At 52.8% G+C, this 23,055-nt stretch overlaps 1 protein-coding gene across 1 annotated transcript; it reads left to right on the forward strand.

Moving 5' to 3' along the window:
- Window positions 1-202: 202 nt before the first annotated feature.
- rbm42 (RNA binding motif protein 42) lies at window positions 203-20,408 on the forward strand. Its single transcript, XM_080184318.1, has 10 exons — window positions 203-536; window positions 2,994-3,123; window positions 3,488-3,575; window positions 6,373-6,441; window positions 7,102-7,247; window positions 9,261-9,386; window positions 9,642-9,755; window positions 12,660-12,777; window positions 13,700-13,894; window positions 20,045-20,408. Exons 1-10 carry the CDS (start codon window positions 421-423, stop codon window positions 20,155-20,157), a joined length of 1,215 nt encoding a protein of 404 aa, XP_080040444.1. The 5' UTR covers window positions 203-420; the 3' UTR covers window positions 20,158-20,408.
- Window positions 20,409-23,055: the final 2,647 nt, after the last annotated feature.

Genomic DNA, 23,055 nt, shown 5'->3' on the forward strand with positions numbered 1-23,055 from the left:
CAGCGCGTCCTTCAGGGCAGCAGGGGGAGCAGCGAGTCCTCCAGGGCAGCAGCAGGGGGAGCAGTGAGTCCTCCAGGCCAGTGATGGCGCTGAGGCCCAGTGACTCCTCCAGGCCAGTGGTGGCGCTGAGTCCCCCAGGCGGTAAATACAGTAAGAACTCGCACAACACCAGGCTCCTTACTGTGTTTAACGCCGGCATCTCTACATCATGTCCCCCATGCGGCGCAGTGAGTCCTCCCGACCAATGATGGCGCTGAGTCCTCGCGGCAACGCACTAAGTCCTCCAGGCCAGGGTGGCGCTGAGTCCTCTAGGCGGCGGTGGCGCTCGGTAGCGGGGCCGCTCTTTCCAGGCTCGGCAGCCTCCTTGGCGGGGGGAAAGTGAGGCCTGGGAGGCCGCGGACACACACAGGCCGGGAGAAGATGATGGCGGCACCGCCACCACCGGGACCGCCGCCCCCTCCGCCACCGGCTGGGGCGGGAGCGGGGCTGAAAACCGGCGAAGAGAAGATGAAGGAGATGGAGGCGGAGATGGCGCTGTAAGTGCGGAAACCACTCAGCCCCGTGGGGACGGCCTGCTACGCGCGTCGAGAGCGGCGGCTCCCTCCCAGATGAGTCGGCGCTGCAGTGCCGCCACGGACCACACAGCTCCTGGGCGCTGTTTGCGGAGGGTGCTCAGGCGCAGTGATTTATCTTGCAGTCCCGCCACCGACCACACAGCTCCTGGGCGCTGTTTGTGGCGGGCTAACAGCGCAGGCGCACTGCCGCCGGCCGCAGAGACGTCCAGGGCGCTGTCGCACGTGGGTGGTTGTCGCCCCCTTGTGGCCGAAGGATAGCAGCTCAGAGACTTGATCTCCATTGATGGGAACAAGCACAGGCCGTTCAGCCCCTCAAACCCACCTTGCCAGTCAACCAGCTGGAGGCTGGCAGACAATCCAGTTTTGTCTCATACTCCATAATACAGTTCACTAATAAAAATCTGCTATGGAAACATTCAACACAGAAATACAGCGTGATAGTTGGCCATTCAGTTCATTAACCATCTTCTAGCTCTTTGCAGATTGGTCCCCAACATTATCTTTTTTCCTCTAGACCACCTTTCTTTGAGCTAAGGGTCTATTTCCATTTTGAATGGTGCAGTTAAATCTGCCTCCACCACAATCTCAGCCAGTGTATTCCAAACATGAACCACTCGCTGTACAACAAAAAACTTCCTTTGTCTCTTTTCTATTGTTGTTTCAAGACTGAGCTCTCTTGTTCTTGATCCTTTCTTGAGTGAACAAAGAACAGTACAGCCCTTTGATTCACCAGACCCACGCTGATTACATTGTCCTACCCAGACCTGTATCTCTATTCCCCGTCTGTTCATATGCCTATCCAGATAAGTTTTAAGTATGGCTAACATAACTGCCTCAACCACCTCACTTGGCAGTGCATTCCAGGCCCCCACCACCCTCTGTGTAAAAACCTCCCCCCTCCACCCCGCACATCTCCATGGAACCTTTCCCCCCTTAACTTGAGCTTGTGCCCCCTTGTAATTGTCATATCTGCCCTGGGGAAAAAGCTTCCAACTGTTTACCCTATACATACACCTCATAATTTTATAAACTTCTATCAGGTCGCCCTCCCCCCTCAGCCTCCGTCTTTCCAGGGAGAACAATCCCAGTGTATGCAACCTCTCCTCATAGCTAATACCCTCCGTACCAGAGCACTATCCTGGTAAACCTTTTCTGTGCCCTTTCCAAAGCCTCCACATCCTTCTGGTAGCGCGGTGACCAGAATTGGACACAGTATTCCAAATGTGGCCAAACCAACGTTTTATATAACTGTAACATAATTTGCCAATTTTTATACTCGATGCTCCTATTGAAGTGGAAATTTCCCTGCTTCTTGACTGTGACAGTAAGATTCAACAAGTAATTCCAATGAAGTAATTAATCTTTATTTACAAAACACTGCGTGCAGTATTGGCACTAACTTGAGTTTGGAGAGCAGTTGTTACAACTTGCTAATTCTTTCTCGAATCCGCCTTTATATAAAGAATCCATTGAGTATTTATACATAATCCTTATCAGTTTGTGTGACCAGAGCTTATTCAGGAGTTCAATCAGTAATAGCGTCATAAGCAATGTCATAAATCATGGTACAATCTGCAGACCTTCTAGAACTCTTTGTCTCATTAGTTGTACCTTTATCTTGTCCTTTGATAGAACAGAAGGTGGTCGGTGACTCCTTCATCCCTGACCATATCTTGTCTCACTCGTACAGCTCGAGGTCATGTGGAGTCAGCCTTATCAGGTCTTACAGAGATTAGACACAGCTTGACTTCCTCTGGTCTTATTCATGTCTTAAGTTATGCGGAGTCAGTCTTACAGGGGTCTGGCATTTTGGAATAGCTTCCTTATTTTGTACCAAATACTTGACCAATTTTCCCATCATGCCACTGCTTCACACCCCAGCCGATGAAGGCATGCGATGCCGTGTGCTTTTCCACCTGGGCTGCCACTTTGAAGGATACTCCCAGATCTCTCTGTGTATCTATAGAACATTACATCCATGGATCTCTTAAACGCCACCAAACTAGGCGCATTTACAACTGCAGCAGGGATTCCCCTCTCCACTCTGTTCCGGACCCCCTCAAGCTTCGACCTCCTCAATCAAATCCCGATTCTCTTCAATCTGTGTCCCCTCTGGTTACCGAGCCTCCTGTCACTGGAAACACTTTCTCCTCATTCACTCCATCCAAACCCCCCCTCCCTCCCCCTCGTGATTCTGAACACCTCGATTCAATCTCCCCCTGAACCTTCTCTGCTCCGAGGTGAACAATCCCAGCTTCTCCCCATCTGAACTGAACCCCCCCCTCATCCCCCGGAACGTTCTAGTAATTCTCCCCCCGCGCGCTCTCCCAAACCTTGATGTCCTTTTTGGAGTGTACGGTGTGTGGAATTGTGCGCCAGCAGTGAGCATCTCTCATTGATCCCTTTCTCTGTCCACAGCTTCGAGCAGGAGGTGTTAGGGGCGCCAGTCTCCACCCCAGCTGTCACAGCAGCGCCCGACACCGTGCCCGTGGCACTCATTCCAGTGCCAGTGGCCCGCCCCATCATTGGAACCAACACGTATCGGCAGGTAAGACACGATGCATTGGCCTGGGGTGTCTGTGCCCGTGATGGTGCGACACGCTGGAGTTCGTGGTTGTTAAAAAGAGCCTGTTACACAGGAACAGGAGGAGGCCATTCAGCCCCTCGAGCCTGTTACACAGGAACAGGAGGAGGCCATTCAGCCCCTCGAGCCTGTTACACAGGAACAGGAGGAGGCCATTCAGCCCCTCGAGCCTGTTACACAGGAACAGGAGGAGGCCATTCAGCCCCTCGAGCCTGTTACACAGGAACAGGAGGAGGCCATTCAGCCCCTCGAGCTGCTCCATGCTTTAAGCTGATATGTGTGCTGTTCAGTATTCTAACCGCGTCTCTCTCTATCCCGCCCTCGGTAGGTGCAGCAGAGTCTGGAGGCTCGAGCCGCTGCCGCAGCCACTGTGATGCCACCAGTTCTGGGGCCCCCGTCACCCTTTGTGGGACCAGGTCAGTGTCCCGACTCGGGACAAACCTCTCCGTTCACAATCACTGCCGTATGGCCGGCTGACCCGCAACTGCTGGAGGCCTCGGAGCTGGTGTTCCCGCTCTCAACCTCAACCCTCGCTCCCTCCCCCCTCCGTCCCTCGCTCGCTCCCTCCCCCCTCCGTCCCTCGCTCGCTCCCTCCCCCCTCCGTCCCTCGCTCGCTCCCTCCCCCCTCCGTCCCTCGCTCGCTCCCTCCCCCCTCCGTCCCTCGCTCGCTCCCTCCCCCCTCCGTCCCTCCCCCCTCCGTCCCTCGTTCCCTCCCTCCCCCCTCCGTCCCTCGCTCCCTCCCTCCCCCTCGCTCCATCCCTCGCTCCATCCCTCGCTCCCTCCCTCCCCCTCCGCCCCTGCGTCCCTCGCTCCCTCCCTCCCTCCCCCCTCCGTCCCTCGCTCCCTCCCTCCCCCCTCCGTCCCTCGCTCCCTCCCTCCCCCCTCCGTCCCTCGCTCCCTCCCTCCCCCCTCCGTCCCTCGCTCCCTCCCTCCCCCCTCCGTCCCTCGCTCCCTCCCTCCCCCCTCCGTCCCTCGCTCCCTCCCTCCCCCCTCCGTCCCTCGCTCCCTCCCTCCCTCGCTCCCTCCCTCCCCCCTCCGTCCCTCGCTCCCTCCCTCCCCCCTCCGTCCCTCGCTCCCTCCCTCCCCCCTCCGTCCCTCGCTCCCTCCCTCCCCCCGTCCCTCCCTCCCCCCTCCGTCCCTCGCTCCCTCCATCCCCCCTCCATCCCTCGCTCCCTCCCTCCCCCCTCCGTCCCTCGCTCCCTCCCTCCCCCCTCCATCCCTCGCTCCCTCCCTCCCCCCTCCGTCCCTCGCTCCCTCCCTCCCCCCTCCGTCCCTCGCTCCCTCCCTCCCCCCTCCGTCCCTCGCTCCCTCCCTCCCCCCTCCGTCCCTCGCTCCCTCCCTCCCCCCTCCGTCCCTCGCTCCCTCCCTCCCCCCTCCGTCCCTCACTTCCCCCCTCCGTCCCTCGCTCCCTCCCTCCCCCCTCCGTCCCTCGCTCGCTCCCTCTCGCTCCCTCCGTCCCTTGCTCCCTCCGTCCCTCGCTCCCTCCCTCCCCCCCTCCCCCCCCGTCCCTCCGTCCCCCATCCCTGTCCCCCATCCCCCCTCCCCCCCTCCGTCACCCCTCCCCCTCCCCACTCTGTCCCCCTTCCCCCCTCTGTCCCACATCCTCGGAATGCCTGAGTTTGGCCCTGATCCCTGCTCATTCACAGTGAAAACACCCAGCCTTGCGTGCGTTCAGTTTGCCTCCAGCCTCTCCCTGCTTGGTGTGGGTTGCTTGGTGGGATTCAGTTACAGTTTTTAATCAGACTGTTTTTACTCTCTGCCTCGGGAAACATGGCATTTGAACAAAGAAAATCCTCTTCCAGGTTCAAATACAGGAAGCGGTCTGTCAAAACTCTCGCACGCATCATAACAAAGAAAAGAATAACAAATTTCACACATCCCAGGATGCTAAGGGATAACTTTAGAACGGCCAATCCATCCTAACCCTATATAGCTTTGAACTGTGGGAGGAAACCGGAGCATCCGGAGGAAACCCACGCAGACACGGGAGAAGGTGCAGACTCCGCACAGACAGCAACCCAAGCCAGGAATCAAACCCAGATCCCTGGCGCTGTGAGGCAGCAGCGCTAACCCACTGTGCCAGCGTTACACTGAATGTTTCAATGAAACAAAAGCTGGAGGTGGGGACAGATGATGATAACTTACCCTGAACTGGCACAACAAAGATTGTGACAGTGCGGCACTCCCTCAGCACTGACCCTCTGACAGTGCGGCACTCCCTCAGCACTGACCCTCTGACAGTGCGACACTCCCTCAGCACTGACCCTCTGACAGTGCGGCACTCCCTCAGCACTGACCCTCTGACAGTGCGGCACTCCCTCAGTACTGACCCTCTGACAGTGCGGCACTCCCTCAGCACTGACCCTCTGACAGTGCGGCACTCCCTCAGCACTGACCCTCTGACAGTGCGGCACTCCCTCAGCACTGACCCTCTGACAGTGCGGCGCTCCCTCAGCACTGACCCTCTGACAGTGCGGCACTCCCTCAGCACTGACCCTCTGACAGTGCGGCGCTCCCTCAGCACTGACCCTCTGACAGTGCGGCACTCCCTCAGCACTGACCCTCTGACAGTGCGGCACTCCCTCAGCACTGACCCTCTGACAGTGCGGCGCTCCCTCAGCACTGACCCTCTGACAGTGCAGCGCTCCCTCAGCACTGACCCTCTGACAGTGCGGCGCTCCCTCAGCGCTGACCCTCTGACAGTGCGGCGCTCCCTCAGCGCTGACCCTCTGACAGTGTGGCACTCCCTCAGCACTGACCCTCTGACAGTGCGGCACTCCCTCAGCACTGACCCCCTGACAGTGCGGCACTCCCTCAGCACTGACCCTCTGACAGTGCGGCGCTCCCTCATTGAATGGACCTACCTCGCATTAAGTTGATCTTTCTCTACACCCTCGCTGTGACTGTAACACCACATTCTGCACCCTCTCCCTTCCTTCTCTATGAACGGAATGCTTTCTCTGTATAGCGTGCAAGAAACAATACTTTTCACTGTTTGTTAATACATGTGACAATATCAGATCAAATGAGCTGCTGTTTTTGGGTTGGATGGGGGTATGTATGGTTCCCATGGAGAGGTACCATTCTCAGAATTGTGAACCCGGATTATCTGCCAGCCTGTGACTCTGCCCGGTAATGGAAGTGCTGTGGCTAACATTGAGACTGAAATATGTTTGACCAGCTCCTGATGCACGTTCTTTCCTCTCTCTACAGCAATGCCACCTCCGAGACAGGCTCCCATTGTCAGACCCGTCTTCGTTCCTCATGTATTACAGAGACCAGGTACAGATACACATCACACAGCAGCAGCCCCAGTGTTATACTGTCCCCTAGTGTAATACAGACACAGACTCACCCCCACCAGCACTGTACCCCAGTGTTATACAGTGACAGACCCGTCCCCCCCCCCCCCCGTACTGTATCCCAGTGTTATATACATAACACGCAAAACCCCTCAATTAGATCCCAGTCTGTAACTCACTCCCGGGTATCTGTTATTCTATATATAAACCACCCCGAACCCCTCGATTAGATTCCAGTCTGTAACTCACTCCCGGGTATCTGTTATTCTATATATAAACCACCCCGAACCCCTCGATTAGATTCCAGTCTGTAACTCACTCCCGGGTATCTGTTATTCTATATATAAACCACCCCGAACCCCTCGATTAGATTCCAGTCTGTAACTCACTCCCGGGTATCTGTTATTCTATATATAAACCACCCCGAACCCCTCGATTAGATTCCAGTCTGTAACTCACTCCCGGGTATCTGTTATTCTATATATAAACCACCCCGAACCCCTCGATTAGATTCCAGCCTGTAACTTACTCCCGGGTATCTGTTATTTGTTATGTCCATTGCCCATGCTCTGATAGATGTTTGTATTTATTGAATCTTGCCCTGGATGGTTAACGATTCTCATTCTTGTTCCCTTTGCAGCTGTTCCCAGGATCCCTCCGATGAGACCCCCACCCCCTCCTCCGCTGATGGGACCTCCGATGCGGACCCCTCCCCCTCTCATGATGGGCCATCCGATGGCTCCCCCTCCACCAATGGGACCGATGCATCCTGTCCGATATTCCAACGTGAGTGTAATCCTGCCCACCGCCCCTCCCACAAATCCCCCCACCCCAGAGAAGCGAGACCTTGCAGCAACTCAGGGATCAGTGCTGGGACAACTGTTATTTGCCATTTATATTAATGTTTTGGATGAGAATATAGGAGGCAGGGTTAGTAAGTTTGTAGATGACACCAAGATTGGTGGCATAGTGGACAGTGAAGAAAGTTATCTCCAATTGCAACGGGATCTTGATCAGTTGGGCCAGTGGGCTGACGAATGGCAGATGGAGTTTAATTTAGATAAATGTGAGGTGATGTATTTTGGTCGATTGAAACAGGGCAGGACTTACTCAGTTAATGGTAGGGCATTGGGGAGAGTTACAGAACAAAGAGATCTAGGGGTACAGGTTCATAGCTCCTTGAAAGTGGAGTCACAGGTGGACAGAGTGGTGAAGAAGGCATTCGGCATGCTTGGTTTCATCGGTCAGAACATTGAATACAGGAGTTGGGACGTCTTGTTGAAGTTGTACAAGACATTGGTAAGGCCACACTTGGAATACTGTGTACAGTTCTGGTCACCTTATTATAGAAAGGATATTATTAAACTAGAAAGAGTGCAGAAAAGATTTACTAGGATGTTACCGGGACTTGATGGATTGAGTTATAAGGAGAGGCTGGATAGACTGGGACTTTTTTCTCTGGAGCGTAGGAGGCTGAGGGGTGATCTTATAGAGGTCTGTAAAATAATGAGGGGCACAGATCAGCTAGACAGTCAATATCTTTTCCCAAAGGTAGGGGAGTCTAAAACTAGAGGGCAGAGGTTTAAGGTGAGAGGGGAGAGACACAAAAGGGTCCAGGGGGCAATTTTTTCACACAGAGGGTGGTGACTGTCTGGAACAAGCTGCCAGAGGCAGTAGTAGAGGTGGGTACAATTTTGTCTTTTAAAAAGCATTTAGATAGTTTCATGGGTAAGATGAGTATAGAGGGATATGGGCAAAATGTGGGCAACTGGGACAATCTTTTGGGTGTAAAAAAAGAGGGCAGCTTGGACAAGTTGGGCCGAAGGGACTGTTTCCCTGCTGTAAACCTCTGTAACTCTATGAACTCAGATCTCACCATGAATTGTCAATTACATTAACCAGTAAGCACACAGCTAGCTTCGGGATTCATTTCCGATGGGAAATTATTGTAAAAAAGATCATTTCAAACCCAGGATAGACCACACTCGGAGCACTGTGCACAGTTCCGGTCTCCATATCCCTCGGTTAGACCCACACTCGGAGCACTGTGCACAGTTCCAGTCTCCATATCCCTCGGTTAGACCCACACTCGGAGCACTGTGCACAGTTCCGGTCTCCATATCCCTCGGTTAGACCCACACTCGGGGCACTGTGCACAGTTCCAGTCTCCACATCCCTCGGTTAGACCCACACTCGGAGCACTGTGCACAGTTCCGGTCTCCATATCCCTCAGTTAGACCCACACTCGGGGCACTGTGCATAGTTCCAGTCTCCATATCCCTCGGTTAGACCCACACTCGGAGCACTGTGCACAGTTCCAGTCTCCATATCCCTCAGTTAGACCCACACTCGGAGCACTGTGCACAGTTCCGGTCTCCATATCCCTCAGTTAGACCCACACTCGGAGCACTGTGCACTGTTCCAGTATCAATGAGGTCAGTTTTCGGGTTAGACTTGCGGTCTGACTTGGACGCTGTAATAAATCCATTGGGGAATTCAGGAGAAACATCTTTCCCGAGGGAGTGGGGAGAATGTTGGACTGGCTCCCAAGGGGAGTGGGGAGAGTGTGGGACTCACTCCCATGGGGAGTGGGGGGGGGATGGTGAATAGTATTGATGTGTTTCTAAGGGAAGAGGCTGGATAAGCATTGAGGGAGAAACAAATGGAAGGAGATGGGAGTGGGGGGTTGAACAGGCAGGTGGGAGACGGCTCATGTGGAACTGGAACAACAGCATGGGGCAGATGGGCTGAGTGGCCTGGTGCTGTGCACTGATGCATGTTATTTCCCTCCTCCCACAGGTGAACCAGCTCCCTCCCCTGATGCCTGTTCACCCGCCTGTAATGCAGCCCGTTCCCAAGGTAAACCTGACCATTATCCAGGCTGCACCCACCGTCTACAGACCCCCTGTAGTCAAACCTAAAGAGGTGAGTCACTGCTCTTCACTGGCCAGTCCTGTGTGCATCCATGTGTATGTGTGTGTAAGAGTGCCTCTGTGTGTGTGGGGGTGTGTGTGTGTGTATGTGTGTGTGTATGTGTGTGTGTGTGTGTGTGTGTGTGTGTGTGTGTAAGAGCGCCTCTGTGTGTGTGTGTGTGTGTGTGTCTGCCTCTGCGTGCGCGAGCGCCTCTCTCTGCGTGCGCGTGCATGTCTCGCACTGATGTCCCCCCCCCCGTCCCCGCAGGTGGAGATCCCTGAGCCTCACTTGCCGCCGTTGTTAGAGGAGAAGGACCCGATGAGCACGGACGACAGTCTGATTGGACCCACCCTGCCCGAGGCAGAGCCTCCACATGTCGAGGTAAGGAGGGAGAGGAGAATGGCTGGAGGGACCGCCCCTCATAACACCCATGAGCTACTAAGACTGAGCCTCTGAGGAGCGTCGCACACGCGTAATCTCTCCCCACAGTCCATCCTGTGGCACGGCCAGTTATCACTGTGCTGTCTGTGGGATCTTGCTGTGCGTGGATTGTTCACTGTCTTCCCGACGTTACAACACTGACCTCCCTTTAAACAAAACCCTTCACTGAGGATTGAATGGTTCGGGATGTCTCGGGGGGGAGGGGGTGGGTCGGACCTCTCTGGAAATTCCCATGTGCTGGATTTTCTGCTTTTGAGTTGCTGTTTTTCACAACCCTGACCTTTTGGTATTAACAATGTCAGCATTGATGCTGAACGGAATTCCTCACTGTGCTTTGACAGGTGGGAGCTGTACGATTTGGAACGCTTCCTCAAATAACCTCCTCCGCAGTCCCTGGTGAATATATTTCAGCCTTCTTTGTGAGGCTCTGAAACATTGCCCCATTGTACAAGGGCAGCATGGTGGCACAGTGGGTTAGCACTGCTGTCTCACAGCGCCAGAGACCCGGGTTCGATTCCCAGGGGGCACGGTGACACAGTGGGTTAGCACTGCTGCCTCACAGCACCAGGGACCCGGGTTCGATTCCCGGGGGCACGATGACACAGCGGGTTAGCACTGCTGTCTCACAGCGCCAGGGACCCGGGTTCGATTCCCGGGGGCACGGTGACACAGTGGGTTAGCACTGCTGCCTCACAGCGCCAGGGACCCGGGTTCGATTCCTGGGGGCACGGTGACACAGTGGGTTAGCACTGCTGTCTCACAGCGCCAAGGACCCGGGTTCGATTCCCAGGGGCACGGTGACACAGTGGGTTAGCACTGCTGTCTCACAGTGCCAGGGACCCGGGTTCAATTCCCGGCTTGGGTCACTGTCTGTGTGCACATTCTCCCCGTGTCTGCATGGGTTTCCTTCGGTTTCCTCCCACAGTCCAAAGATGTGCAGGTTAGGGTGGATTGGCCATGATAAATTGCCCCTTTGTGTCCAAAGATGTGTGAGTTAGGAGGTATTGGCTATGTTAAATTCTTCCTCGGTGTACTACAGGATTTTCACTAACTTCACTGAAGTCTTAATGTAAGCCTACTTATGACCCTTATAAACAAACTGAACTGTATATCCACACATATATTCTTTCATGTGAACACTCTGCTCTCCTCATCACAGGCCATGGTGCAGGCTGGAATCGCTCTCATTCTCCTCACTCTCTGACTGTTAGACAAGAAGCAGGAGGAGGCCATTTGACCCTTCAAGCCTGCTGCACCATTCATTACGATCATGTCTAATCATCAAATTCGATATCCTGATCCCCCCCCTCCCCCCCATATCCCTCAATCCCTTTCGCCCCAAGAGTGAAATCTAATTTCTTCCTGAAATCTCACAGCGTTTTCTCCTCAGCTCCTTCCTGTGGGAGTGAATTCCACACATTCCCCACCCTCTGGGTGAAGAAGTTTCTCCTCATCTCAGTTCTAAAAGGTTTACCCCTTATCCTCAAACTCTGACCCCTAGTTCTGGACTCTCCCCACCATCGGGAACATTCTTTCTGAATCGACCCTGTCTAACCCTATGTGAATTTTATAAGTTTCTATCAGATCCCCTCTCACTCTTCCAAACTCCAGTGAATATAATCCTAACCCACTTAGTCTCTCCACATAAGACAGACCTGCCATCCCAGGAATCAGCCTGGAAAACCTTCGCTGTGCTCCCTCTATAGCAAGGACATCCTTCCTCAGATAAGGAGACCAAAACCACACACAATACTCCAGGTGTGGCCTCACCAACACCCTGTACAATTGCAGCAAAACATCCCTATCCCTATCTCTCAAATCCTCTCGCTGTGAAGGCTAACATACCATTTCCCTTCTTTACTGCCTGCTGTACCTGCACGCTTACTTTCAGTGACTGATGCACGAGGACGCCAAGGTCTCGCTGAGTATCCGCCTCTCTCAATTTACACCCATTCCAGTAATAATCTGTCTTCCTATTATTGTTCCCAAAGTGGATAACCTCATGTTTATCCACATTATACTGCATCTGCCATGCAGATACCCACACACTCAGCCTGTCCAAATCACACTGAAGCATCTCTGCATCCTCCTCACAGCTCACCCTCCCACCCAACTTTGTATCATCTCCAATTTGAAGATAACACCTTCAGTTTCCTCTTCCAAATCATTTATACTGTGAACAGTTGGGAGTCCCAGCACAGATCCCTGCGGAATCCCACTACTCACTGACTGCCAATCAGAAAAAGACCCATTTATGCCAACTCTTTGCTTCCTATCTGCTAACCAGCTTTCTGTCCATCTCGAGACATTACCCGCAATCCCATGTGCTTTAACTTTACACAGTAGTCTGTTACATGAGACCTTGTCGAAAGCCTTCTGAAAGTGTAAATAAACCCCATCCACTGGTTCTCCTCGGGCAACTCTACTCGTTACATCCTCAAAGAATTCTAATGGATTCGTCAAGCATAATATCCCTTCTGTAAATCCATGCTGATTTTGTCTGATTATCCCACTGCCTTCCAAGTACCGAGATTTGAAATCTTTGATAATGGACTCCAGCAACTTTCCCAGTACCAACTTTTGCTCTCCCTGCTTCTTGTCATGCCTGGGTTAGAGAGAGAGAGGGGAAATCAGCCAGGGTTCCTGCTCCTGATCACTGTCCAGTGATCCCTGGGTTAGAGAGAGAGAGAGGGGGGAAATCAGCCAGGGTTCCTGCTCCTGATCCCTGTCCAGTGACCCCTGAGTTAGAGAGAGAGAGGGGAAATCAGCCAGGGTTCCTGTTCCTGATCACTGTCCAGTTTCCTCTGGGATCCAGCCTCTAAATTTCCTGATATATCCCTCCAGGTCGGGGAGGTGGTGACCGAAGACAAAAAGAAGAGTAAGCAGGAGAGGACAAAGCGGTGTATCCGGACCGCGGCTGGAATATCCTGGGAGGATCCCAGCCTGCTGGAATGGGAACACGGTGAGTAAATCCTGGGGGAGAAGGTGGGGGGAAACGTGTTGACGTTGGGAAGCTCACACGAACTGGATGTTTCAGTAGGTTGAGGGCTGTGGGTTTGGCAGATTGGCTGATGAGCTGGTGATTGTGTTAGACGCAGAGTCCAGCCATCGAGGCTGTCCCCTCACCCCCAGCGGGTAGGGAACTCCCCATACGAACCCAACTGAACCTCCCTCCCCCTGCACTGCCTCCCACACCGCAGTGCAGCAGAGACAGCACCCCCTCCAGGCACAGCAAGATCCCACACTGCAGTGCAGCAGAGACAGCACCCCCTCCAGGCACAGCAAGATCCCACGGCAGTGCAGCAGAGACAGCACCCCCTCCAGGCACAACAAGATCCCACACTGCAGTGCAGCAGAGACAGCACCCCCTCCAGGCACAGCAAGATCCCACGGCAGTGCAGCAGAGACAGCACCCCCTCCAGGCACAGCAAGATCCCACAGCAGTGTAGCAGGGACAGCACCCCCTCCAGGCACAGCAAGATCCCACTGCAGTGTAGCAGAGATAGCAACCCCTCCAGGCACAGCAAGATCCCACCGCAGTGTAGCAGAGATAGCAACCCCTCCAGCCACAGCAAGATCCCACAGCAATGTCACCACAGAGAGCCCTTTAGGCCCAACAAGATCCCACAGCAGTGTAGCAGAGATAGCAACCCCTCCAGGCACAGCAAGATCCCACCACAGTGTAGCAGAGATAGCAACCCCTCCAGCCACAGCACGATCCCCCAGCAGCATAACCACAGAGACGCCTCCAGGCACAGCAAGATCCCACAGCAGTGTAACCGCAGAGACTTCTTCATGTACAGCAAGATCCCACGAGGCAGCAACCACCTATCGCCTCTGTTGGGACGGACAGATGTAATGAGCTGTTTCTTTCCCCTTTGCAGACGATTTCCGGATCTTCTGTGGTGACCTGGGGAATGAGGTGAATGACGACATCTTGGCCCGGGCCTTCAGCAAGTATCAGTCCTTCCTCAAAGCCAAGGTGATCCGAGACAAACGCACCGGAAAGACCAAGGGCTATGGTTTTGTCAGCTTCAAAGACCCCAACGATTACGTTCGGGCGATGAGGGAGATGAACGGTGAGTCTGGGCACAGTAACATACCGCACAGAATCTCTGCGAGAGAGCGACACACCGCAATCTGACCAGGAGCTCTGGGTGGTTTATATATAGAATAACAGATAGCTGGGAGTGAGTTACAGACTGGAATCTAATCGAGGGGTTCGGGGTGGTTTATATATAGAATAACAGATACCCAGGAGTGAGTTACAGACTGGAATCTAATCGAGGGGTTCGGGGTGGTTTATATATAGAATAACAGATAGCCGGGAGTGAGTTACAGACTGGAATCTAATCGAGGGGTTCGGGGTGGTTTATATATAGAATAACAGATAGCCGGGAGTGAGTTACAGACTGGAATCTAATCGAGGGGTTCGGGGTGGTTTATATATAGAATAACAGATAGCCGGGAGTGAGTTACAGACTGGAATCTAATCGAGGGGTTCGGGGTGGTTTATATATAGAATAACAGATAGCCGGGAGTGAGTTACAGACTGGAATCTAATCGAGGGGTTCGGGGTGGTTTATATATAGAATAACAGATACCCGCTATTGTGCCTGCCACACAGTCTGTTTTAACCCTTATGTGGCGGACAAAGAATTGCGAGTAGAGTTCTTGTTCATACAACAATATTTATTTACACAATTACTCATCACCCATCCAATCAACATTGAGTTATCTTACAGAAATACTAAAGTTCGAGTCCATTACCAGACCTTGATTTAACTTTGCGTGACTGGCAAGTACCCAGGCAGATATTGGCCTTCATCTGTGCTGATCTCTGTTGCCCTCTGCGTAATCTGGTCCTTTGGTCAGGTCTGATACTCTGGCTCTGGTCTTCCTTCCCTCTCGGGTGTGGTGTCTCTCTTCGTGCTGGTCGATGATGGTGATGGTCACTGTTGTTGTAGCTTGTTCATGGGGTCAGAGAGAGGGATTCTTCTTTTGCATGACACCCTTTACACCCAGTTGGTTTTCACGTCCCTTTTTGGCTATTGCCAATCAGTTGATCAGGACTTGATCACCCTGATCGATAAAGTTCCAATAAGGTGCTGCCACACCAGTCTCTGGCAGTGTTCCCCACACCAGGTTAAAGTCCAACAGGTTTATTTGGTAGAACAAGCCACAAGCTTTCGGAGCGCTGCCCCTTTGTCAGGTGAGTGCAAATTCTGTTCACAAACAGGGCATATAAAGACACAAACTCAATTACAAGATAATGGTTGGAATGTGAGTCTTTACAGGTAATCAAGTCTTAAAGGTACAGACAATGTGAGTGGAGAGAGGGTTAAGCACAGGTTAACGTGATGTGTATTGTCTCCAGACAGGACAGTTAGTGAGATTTTACAAGCCCAGGCAAGTCATGGGGGTTACAGATAGTGTGACATGAACCCAAGATCCCGGTTGAGGCCGTCCTCATGTGTGCGGAACTTGGCTATCAGTCTCTGCTCAGCGACTCTGTGCTGTCGTGTGTCATGAAGGCCGCCTTGGAGAAAGTTTACCCGAAGATCAGAGGCTGAATGCCCATGACCGTTGAAATGTTCCCCAACTGGAAGACGATCTTCCTGCCAGGTGACTGTCGAGTGGTGTTCATTTATGCGTTGTCGTAGTGTCTGCATGATCTCCCCAATGTACCAGGCCTCGGGACATCCTTTCCAGCAGTGTATCAGATAGACAACGTTGGCTGAGTTGCAAGAGTATGTACCGTGTACCTGGTGGATGGTGTTCTCACGTGAGATTGTGGCATCCATGTCGATGATCCGGCATGTCTTGCAGAGGTTGCTGCGGCAGGGTTGTGTGGTGTCGTGGTCACTGTTCTCCTGAAGGTTGGGTAGTTTACTGCAGACAGCGGTCCGTTTGACGTTGTGCGGTTGTTTGAAGGCAAGAAGTGGGGGGTATGGGGTTGGCCCTGGCAAGATGTTCGTCTTCATTGAAGATGTGTAGAAGGCTCCGGAGAAGATGTCGTAGCTTCTCTGCTCCGGAGAAGTACTGGACGACAAAGGGTACTCCGTCCACCGTGTCCCATGTTCCTCTCCTGAGGAGGTCAGTGCAGTTTTTCGCTGTGGTCCATTAGAACAGTCAATCGATGAGTTGAGCGCCATATCCTCTTCTCATGAGGGCATCTTTTAGCATCTGGAGGTGTCTGTTGCGATCCTCCTCACTTGAGCAGATCTTGTGTATACAGGGGGGGCCTACTAATAGGGGATGGCTTCTTTAACATGTTTAGGGTGGAAGCTGGAGAAGTGGAGCATTGTGAGGTTCTCTGTGGGCTTGCAGTACTGTGAGGTGACCATCCTTGATGGAGATGCATGTGTCCAAGAATGTAACCAATTCCGGAGAATAGTCCACGGTGAGTTTGATGGTGGGATGGAACTTGTTGATATCATCATATAGTTGTTTCAGTGATTGTTCACCATGAGTCCAGTATCTGATGTATCAGTTGAAGGTCCTGTGTGGTGAAAAAGTCTTGTTCAAACCTGTGCATGAAGGTGTTGCCATATTGAGGTGCGAATTTGGTCCCCATGGCTGTTCCGTGTGTCTGGATGAAGAACTGGTTGTTGAAGATGAAGATGTTGTGGTCCAGGATGAAGCTGATGAGTTGTAAAATTACATCTGGAGATTGGCAGTTTCAAGATAAACCTCCCGAAGATACACAAGGCAAACACACCCGGCCGTCCCATCGTATTGGCAATGGGACCCTGCGCGAGAACCTCTCCGGCTACGTCGAGGACATCCTGAAACCCATTGTATAAAGAACCCCCAGCTTTTGTCGCAACACTACGGACTTCCTACAGAAACTCAGCACACGTGGAGCAGTTGAACCAGGGACACTCCTCATCACAATGGATGTCTCAGCGCTCTACACCAACATCCCCCACAACGATGGCATTGCTGCAACAGCCTCAGTACTCAACACCGACAACTGCCAGTTTCCAGATGCAATTTTACAACTCATCCACTTTATCCTGGGCCACAATGTCTTCACCTTCAACAATCAGTTCTTCATCCAGACACACGGAACAGCCATGGGGACCAAATTCACACCTCAATATGCCAACGTCTTCATGCACAGGTTCGAACAAGACTTCTTCACCACACAGGACCTTCAACCAATGCTATACACTAGATACATCAATGATATTTTCTTTCTTTAGACTCATGGTGAATAATCACTGAAACAACTATATGATGACATCATCAAGTTCCATCCCACCATCAGACTCACCATGGGCTACTCTCCGGAATCGGTTACATTCTTGGACACACACATCTCCATCAAGGACGGTCACCTCAGCACCTCACTGTACCGCAAGCCCACAGGTAACCTCACAATGCTCCACTTCTCCAGCTTCCACCCTAAACATGTTAAAGAAGCCATCCCCTATGGACAAGCCCTCCATATACACAGGATCTGCTCAGATGAGGAGGATCACAACAGACACCTCCAGACACTGAAAGGTGCCCTCATCAGAACAGGATATGGTCCTCAACTCACTGATCGACAGTTCCGATGCGCCGCAGCTAAAAACCAACCTCCTCAGAAGACAAACACGGGACAAGGCGGACAGAGTACCCTTGGTTGTCCAGTACTTCCCCGGCGCGGAGAAGCTGCAACATCTTCTCCAGTGTCTTCAACATATCATTGATGAAGACGAACATCTCACTAAGGCCATCCCCACACCCCCACTTCTTGCCTTCAAACAACTGCACAACCTCAAACAGACCATTGTTCACAGCAAACTACCCAGCCTTCAGGAGAACAGTGACCACGACACCACACAACACTGCCACAGCAACCTCTGCAAGACATGCCGGATCATCGACATGGATGCCATCATCTCATGTGAGAACACCATCCACCAGGTCAACTCGGCCAATGTTGTCTACCTGATATGCTGCAGGAAAGGATGTCCCGAGGCCTGGTACATTGGGGAGACCATGCAGACACTACAACAACGGATGAATGAACTTGACAATCACCAGGCAAGAATGTTCTCTAACTGTTGGGGAACACCTCAGCGGTCACAGGCATTCAGCCACTGATCATCAGGTAAGCTTTCTCCTTCACAACACACGACAGCACAGTCACTGAGCAGAGACTGATAGCCAAGTTCTGCACACATGAGGACAGCCTCAACCGAGATCTTGGGTGCCTGTTGCACTATCTGTAACCCCCACGACTTGCCTGGGCTTGCAAAATCTCACTAACTGTCCTGTCTGGAGACGATACACATCTCTTTAACCTGAGCTTAACCCTCTCTCCACTCACATTGTCTGCGCCTTTAAGACTTGATTAGCTGTAAAGACTCACATTCTAATCATTATTTTGTAAATTGAGTTTGTGTCTTTATCTGCCCTGTTTGTGAACAGAATTTGCACTCACCTGATGAAGGAGCAGCGTTCTGAAAGCTAGTGCTATCAAATAAACCTGTTGGACTTTATCCCGGTGTTGAGACTTCTTACTGTGCCCACCCCAGTCCAACGCCGGCATCTCCACATCATGTAACCCCAACGGCCATGTTTGTAGATGCTGGAGGCACGTAGGTCACACACCCCCCTCCCAATAAGGGGTTAAGAACATAAGAAATAGGAGCAGGAGTAGGCCATCTAGCCCCTCGAGCCTGCCCCGCCATTCAATAAGATCATGGCTGATCTGTCGCGACTCAGTTCCACTTTCCCGCCCTCTCCCCATAACCCTTAATCCCCTCTCTTATCAAAAACCCATCAACCCGCTTCTTAAAAATATTTAGCGAGGCAGCCTCCACCACTTCAATGGGCAGAGAATTCCAGAGATTCACCACCATTTGAGTGAAGAAGTTCTTCCTCAACTCCGTTCTAAACCGCTCCCCCCCCCCCCCCTTTATCTTGAGGCTGTGCCCCCTAGTCCTACTGTCCTTTCTGAGCGGGAAGAGTCTCTCCACCTCTATCCTAACCATCCCATTCATCATCTTACATGTCTCAGTGAGATCTCCCCTCATTCTTCTAAACTCTAACGAGTACAAGCCTAGTTTATTCAGCCTCTCCTCATAGTTCAACCCCCTCAACTCCGGTATCAGCCTAGTAAACCTCCTCTGCACTCCCTCCAAGGCCAAAATATCCTTGCGTAAGTGCGGCGACCAAAACTGCACACAGTACTCCAGCTGCAGCCTCACCAGTGCCCTATACAGCTGCAGCAAGACCTCCCTACTTTTATATTCAATCCCCCTCGCTATGAAGGCCAGCATCCCATTCGCCTTCCTGACCACCTGCTGCACCTGCAGGCTGAGTTTTTGTGACTCATGCACCGACCCCTGGGGCACTCCACTAGTCACCAACCGCCAATCCGAATAGCACCCATTGACCCCCACTCTCTGCCTCCTATTTGACAACCAATCCTCTATCCACGCTAACACCCTACCCCCAACTCCATGTCCCCTTACCTTCTGCAATAACCTCTTGTGAGGCACCTTATCAAACGCCGTCTGAAAATCAAGAAAGACCACATCCACCGGCTCTCCTCTATCCACCGCCCTAGACACATCCTCATAAAACTCCAATAAATTTGTCAGACACGACTTCCCCTTAACGAAACCATGCTGCGTCTGCTCTATCAAATAATTCTCCTCAAGATGCCTCGCTATTTTCTCCTTGATGACGGATTCTAACATTTTACCCACAACAGACGTTAAGGCTTCCCTGTGTCTGGTAAACAAGTCTGTTTGACCGGAAAGTCCCTTTTGTCCAGGAAATGGCCTCTATCCTGTGTATTTAATCATTTAAGCCACAGCCTATTATCTCTGTCCTTTAGAATGCAGCCTGCTGTTTTAGTCCATGCAGAATTATCAGAGAGTGCTTTCTAAATCTCCATTTTAGCTGGCCTATTTGGCCATATGGGAGTGAGTTACAGACTGGAATCTAATCGAGGGGTTCAGGGTGGTTTATATATAGAATAACAGATACCCGGGAGTGAGTTACAGACTGGAATCTAATCGAGGGGTTCGGGGTGGTTTATATATAGAATAACAGATACCCGGGAGTGAGTTACAGACTGGAATCTAATCGAGGGGTTCGGGGTGGTTTATATATAGAATAACAGATACCCGGGAGTGAGTCACAGACTGGAATCTAATCGAGGGGGTCAGGGTGGATTATGTACAGAGCTGCTTGAACCCCGTCCTCTCCGTGTTTTTCCGCAGGGAAATACGTGGGCAGTCGGCCAATCAAGTTACGGAAGAGCATGTGGAGGGACCGCAATCTGGATGTGGTGAGGAAGAAACAGAAGGAGAAGAAGAAGCTGGGGCTGCGGTGAGCGACTGTGGGGGGCATCGCAAAATCTTCACGCCCCCTCCCTTCACCCCGACCTGCCGGCCCACTGGGGGCACGGGGCCGGCTTGAGCCTGGAGATCACACATGATTCCCATCCTCCCTCCCCCGCCTCACTCCTTCCCTCTCTGTCTCTCTCTCCATCTCTCTTTCCCCCTCACCCCCTCTCCACCCTCTTCGCTCCCTCCCTCATGTCTCCCCTTCCCCGCTCCCTTCTCCCCCTCCCCGCTCCCTCCTGTCCCCCCCTCCCCGCTCTCTTCTCCCCCCTCCCTGCTCCCTTCTGTCCTCCCCCTCCCCACTCCCTTCTGTCCCCCTTCCCCGTTCCCTTCTCCCCCCTTCCCCGTTCCCTTCTCCCCCCCTCCCCGTTCCCTTCTCCCCCCTTCCCTGTTCCCTTCTCCCCCCCTCCCCGCTCCCTTCTCCCCCCCTCCCCGCTCCCTCCTCCCCCCTTCCCCGTTCCCTCCTCCCCCCTTCCCCGTTCCCTCCTCCCCCCTTCCCCGTTCCCTCCTCCCCCCTTCCCCGTTCCCTCCTCCCCCCTTCCCCGTTCCCTCCTCCCCCCTTCCCCGTTCCCTCCTCCCCCCTTCCCCGTTCCCTCCTCCCCCCTTCCCCGTTCCCTCCTCCCCCCTTCCCCGTTCCCTCCTCCCCCCTTCCCCGTTCCCTCCTCCCCCCTTCCCCGTTCCCTCCTCCCCCCTTCCCCGTTCCCTCCTCCCCCCTTCCCCGTTCCCTCCTCCCCCCTTCCCCGTTCCCTCCTCCCCCCTTCCCCGTTCCCTCCTCCCCCCTTCCCCGTTCCCTCCTCCCCCCTTCCCCGTTCCCTCCTCCCCCCTTCCCCGTTCCCTTCTCCCCACTTCCCCCTCCCCCCTCCTCGCTCCCTCCCTCTGTCTGTGTTAAAATATTTGGCGCTGTGTTTTTGGACTGGTGATGAGTTGCAGCATTGTACAGATTGGCTGTGGACACGGTGCTGGGCTGAGGAAAGGGGTGTTTGAGTCAGCAAGCGCCTCCAGATGTTGTGTGATCATCTCTGTATACATACACTCTCTCATACACACGCACACTCTCTCGCGCACGCAGGCACACACACACACACACTCACACTCACACACTCACACTCTCTCCCTCTCTCTCACTCACTCACACACACACACACACACACACTCAGTCACTCACTCAGTCACTCACATACACACACACTCACACACATACTCAGACAAATGCACACACCATTAGCCACACTCATTTTGATTTGTGAGTCTCGCTTGTTTAATGGCAATATATGTTTTTTTGAGAACTACTAATCTTGCCTCCTTTTTGTTGCGTTTGGCTGCCACTGGCCTGGGTTCATCTGCATCTCTCACAGAGGTGACACAGCGTGAAATGGCAAGAAGTGACCACTCAATGTCCCTTCAGTCACATCAAGGGTGAACACAGTGGTTAGCACTGCTGCCTCACAGCGCCAGGGACCCGGGTTCGATTCCCGGGGGCACAGTGACACAGTGGGTTAGCACTGCTGCCTCACAGCGCCAGGGAACCGGGTTCGATTCCCGGGGGCACGGTGACACAGTGGGTTAGCACTGCTGCCTCACAGCGTCAGGGACCCGGGTTCAATTCCCGGGGGCACGGTGACACAGTGGGTTAGCACTGCTGTCTCACAGCGCCAGGGATCCAAGTTCAATTCCCAGGGGGCATGGTGGCATTGTGGTTATCACTGCTGCCTCACAGTGCCAGGGACCCAGGTTCAATTCCTGGCTTGGGTCACTGTGTGGAGTTTGCATGTTCTCCCCGTGTCTGCGTGGGTTTCCCCCCGGCTGTTCCAATTTCCTCCCACAGTCCAAGGATTTGAAGGTTAGGTTGACTGGCCCTTGTATCAGGAGGATAATGAAGGTGAATACGTGAGGTTACAGAGATAGGGCTGGGGTGGAATTCTGGTCAGTGCAGACTCAATGGGCTGAATGGCCTCCTGAACTGTAGGGATTCTGTGACAGGAGAATCTTTCACATTTGTTTGTTTCTCTTCACTCCCATCCCCTCTCCCTCCTTTGCCCTGTCTCCCCCCTCGCTCGCTCACTCTCAGCTTCGTTCTGTCTCTGTGTCTCCCAGTGAGAGATCAGCTAAGTGTCAGTCACTCCCTCCGATCATTCAGCCCCTCGAGCCTGTTACACAGGAACAGGAGGAGGCCATTCAGCCCCTTGAGCCTGTTACACAGGAACAGGAGGAGGCCATTCAGCCCCTCGAGCCTGTTACACAGGAACAGGAGGAGGCCATTCAGCCCCTCAAACCTAATCTGCCACTTAATTTGGTCTTGGCTAACCTGTACAATTTACTAGTTGAAACCAGTTTGGGAGGGCATGAAGGGCCTGTTTCTGAGAGCGAGGAGCTGAGACATACCCAGATTGGTCCCCGTGCACTCTGTAATGGGGAATAATCCTTCCGATTCATTATCTCCCTGTTCAGTGATCACTGAAGTTTGGTTTGGTTTGATTTATTATTGTCACATATATTATCATACAGTGAAAAGTATTGTTTCTTGCGCGCTATACAGACAAAGCATACCGTTCATAGAGAAGGAAAGGAGAGATTGCAGAATGTAGTGTTACAGTCACAGCGAGGGTGTAGAGAAAGATCAACTTAATGCGAGGTAGGTTCACTCAAAAGTCTGACAGCAGCAGGGAAGAAGCTGTTCTTGAGTCAGTCGGTACGGGACCTCAGACTTTTGTATCTTTTTCCCGATGGAAGAAGGTGGAAGAGAGAATGTCCGGGATGTGTGGGGCTCCTTAATTATGCTGGCTGCTTTTCCCGAGGCAGCGGGAAGTGTAGACAGAGTCAATGGATGGGAGGCTGGTTTGTGTGATAGATTGGGCTATATTCACAACCTTTAATGAGTTAATGAGTGT

The sequence above is a fragment of the Carcharhinus amblyrhynchos genome, unplaced genomic scaffold (assembly GCF_965287045.1).
Source record: "Carcharhinus amblyrhynchos unplaced genomic scaffold, sCarAmb.v2.hapA scaffold_672, whole genome shotgun sequence".
In the NCBI taxonomy this organism is placed as follows: Eukaryota; Metazoa; Chordata; class Chondrichthyes; order Carcharhiniformes; family Carcharhinidae; genus Carcharhinus; species Carcharhinus amblyrhynchos.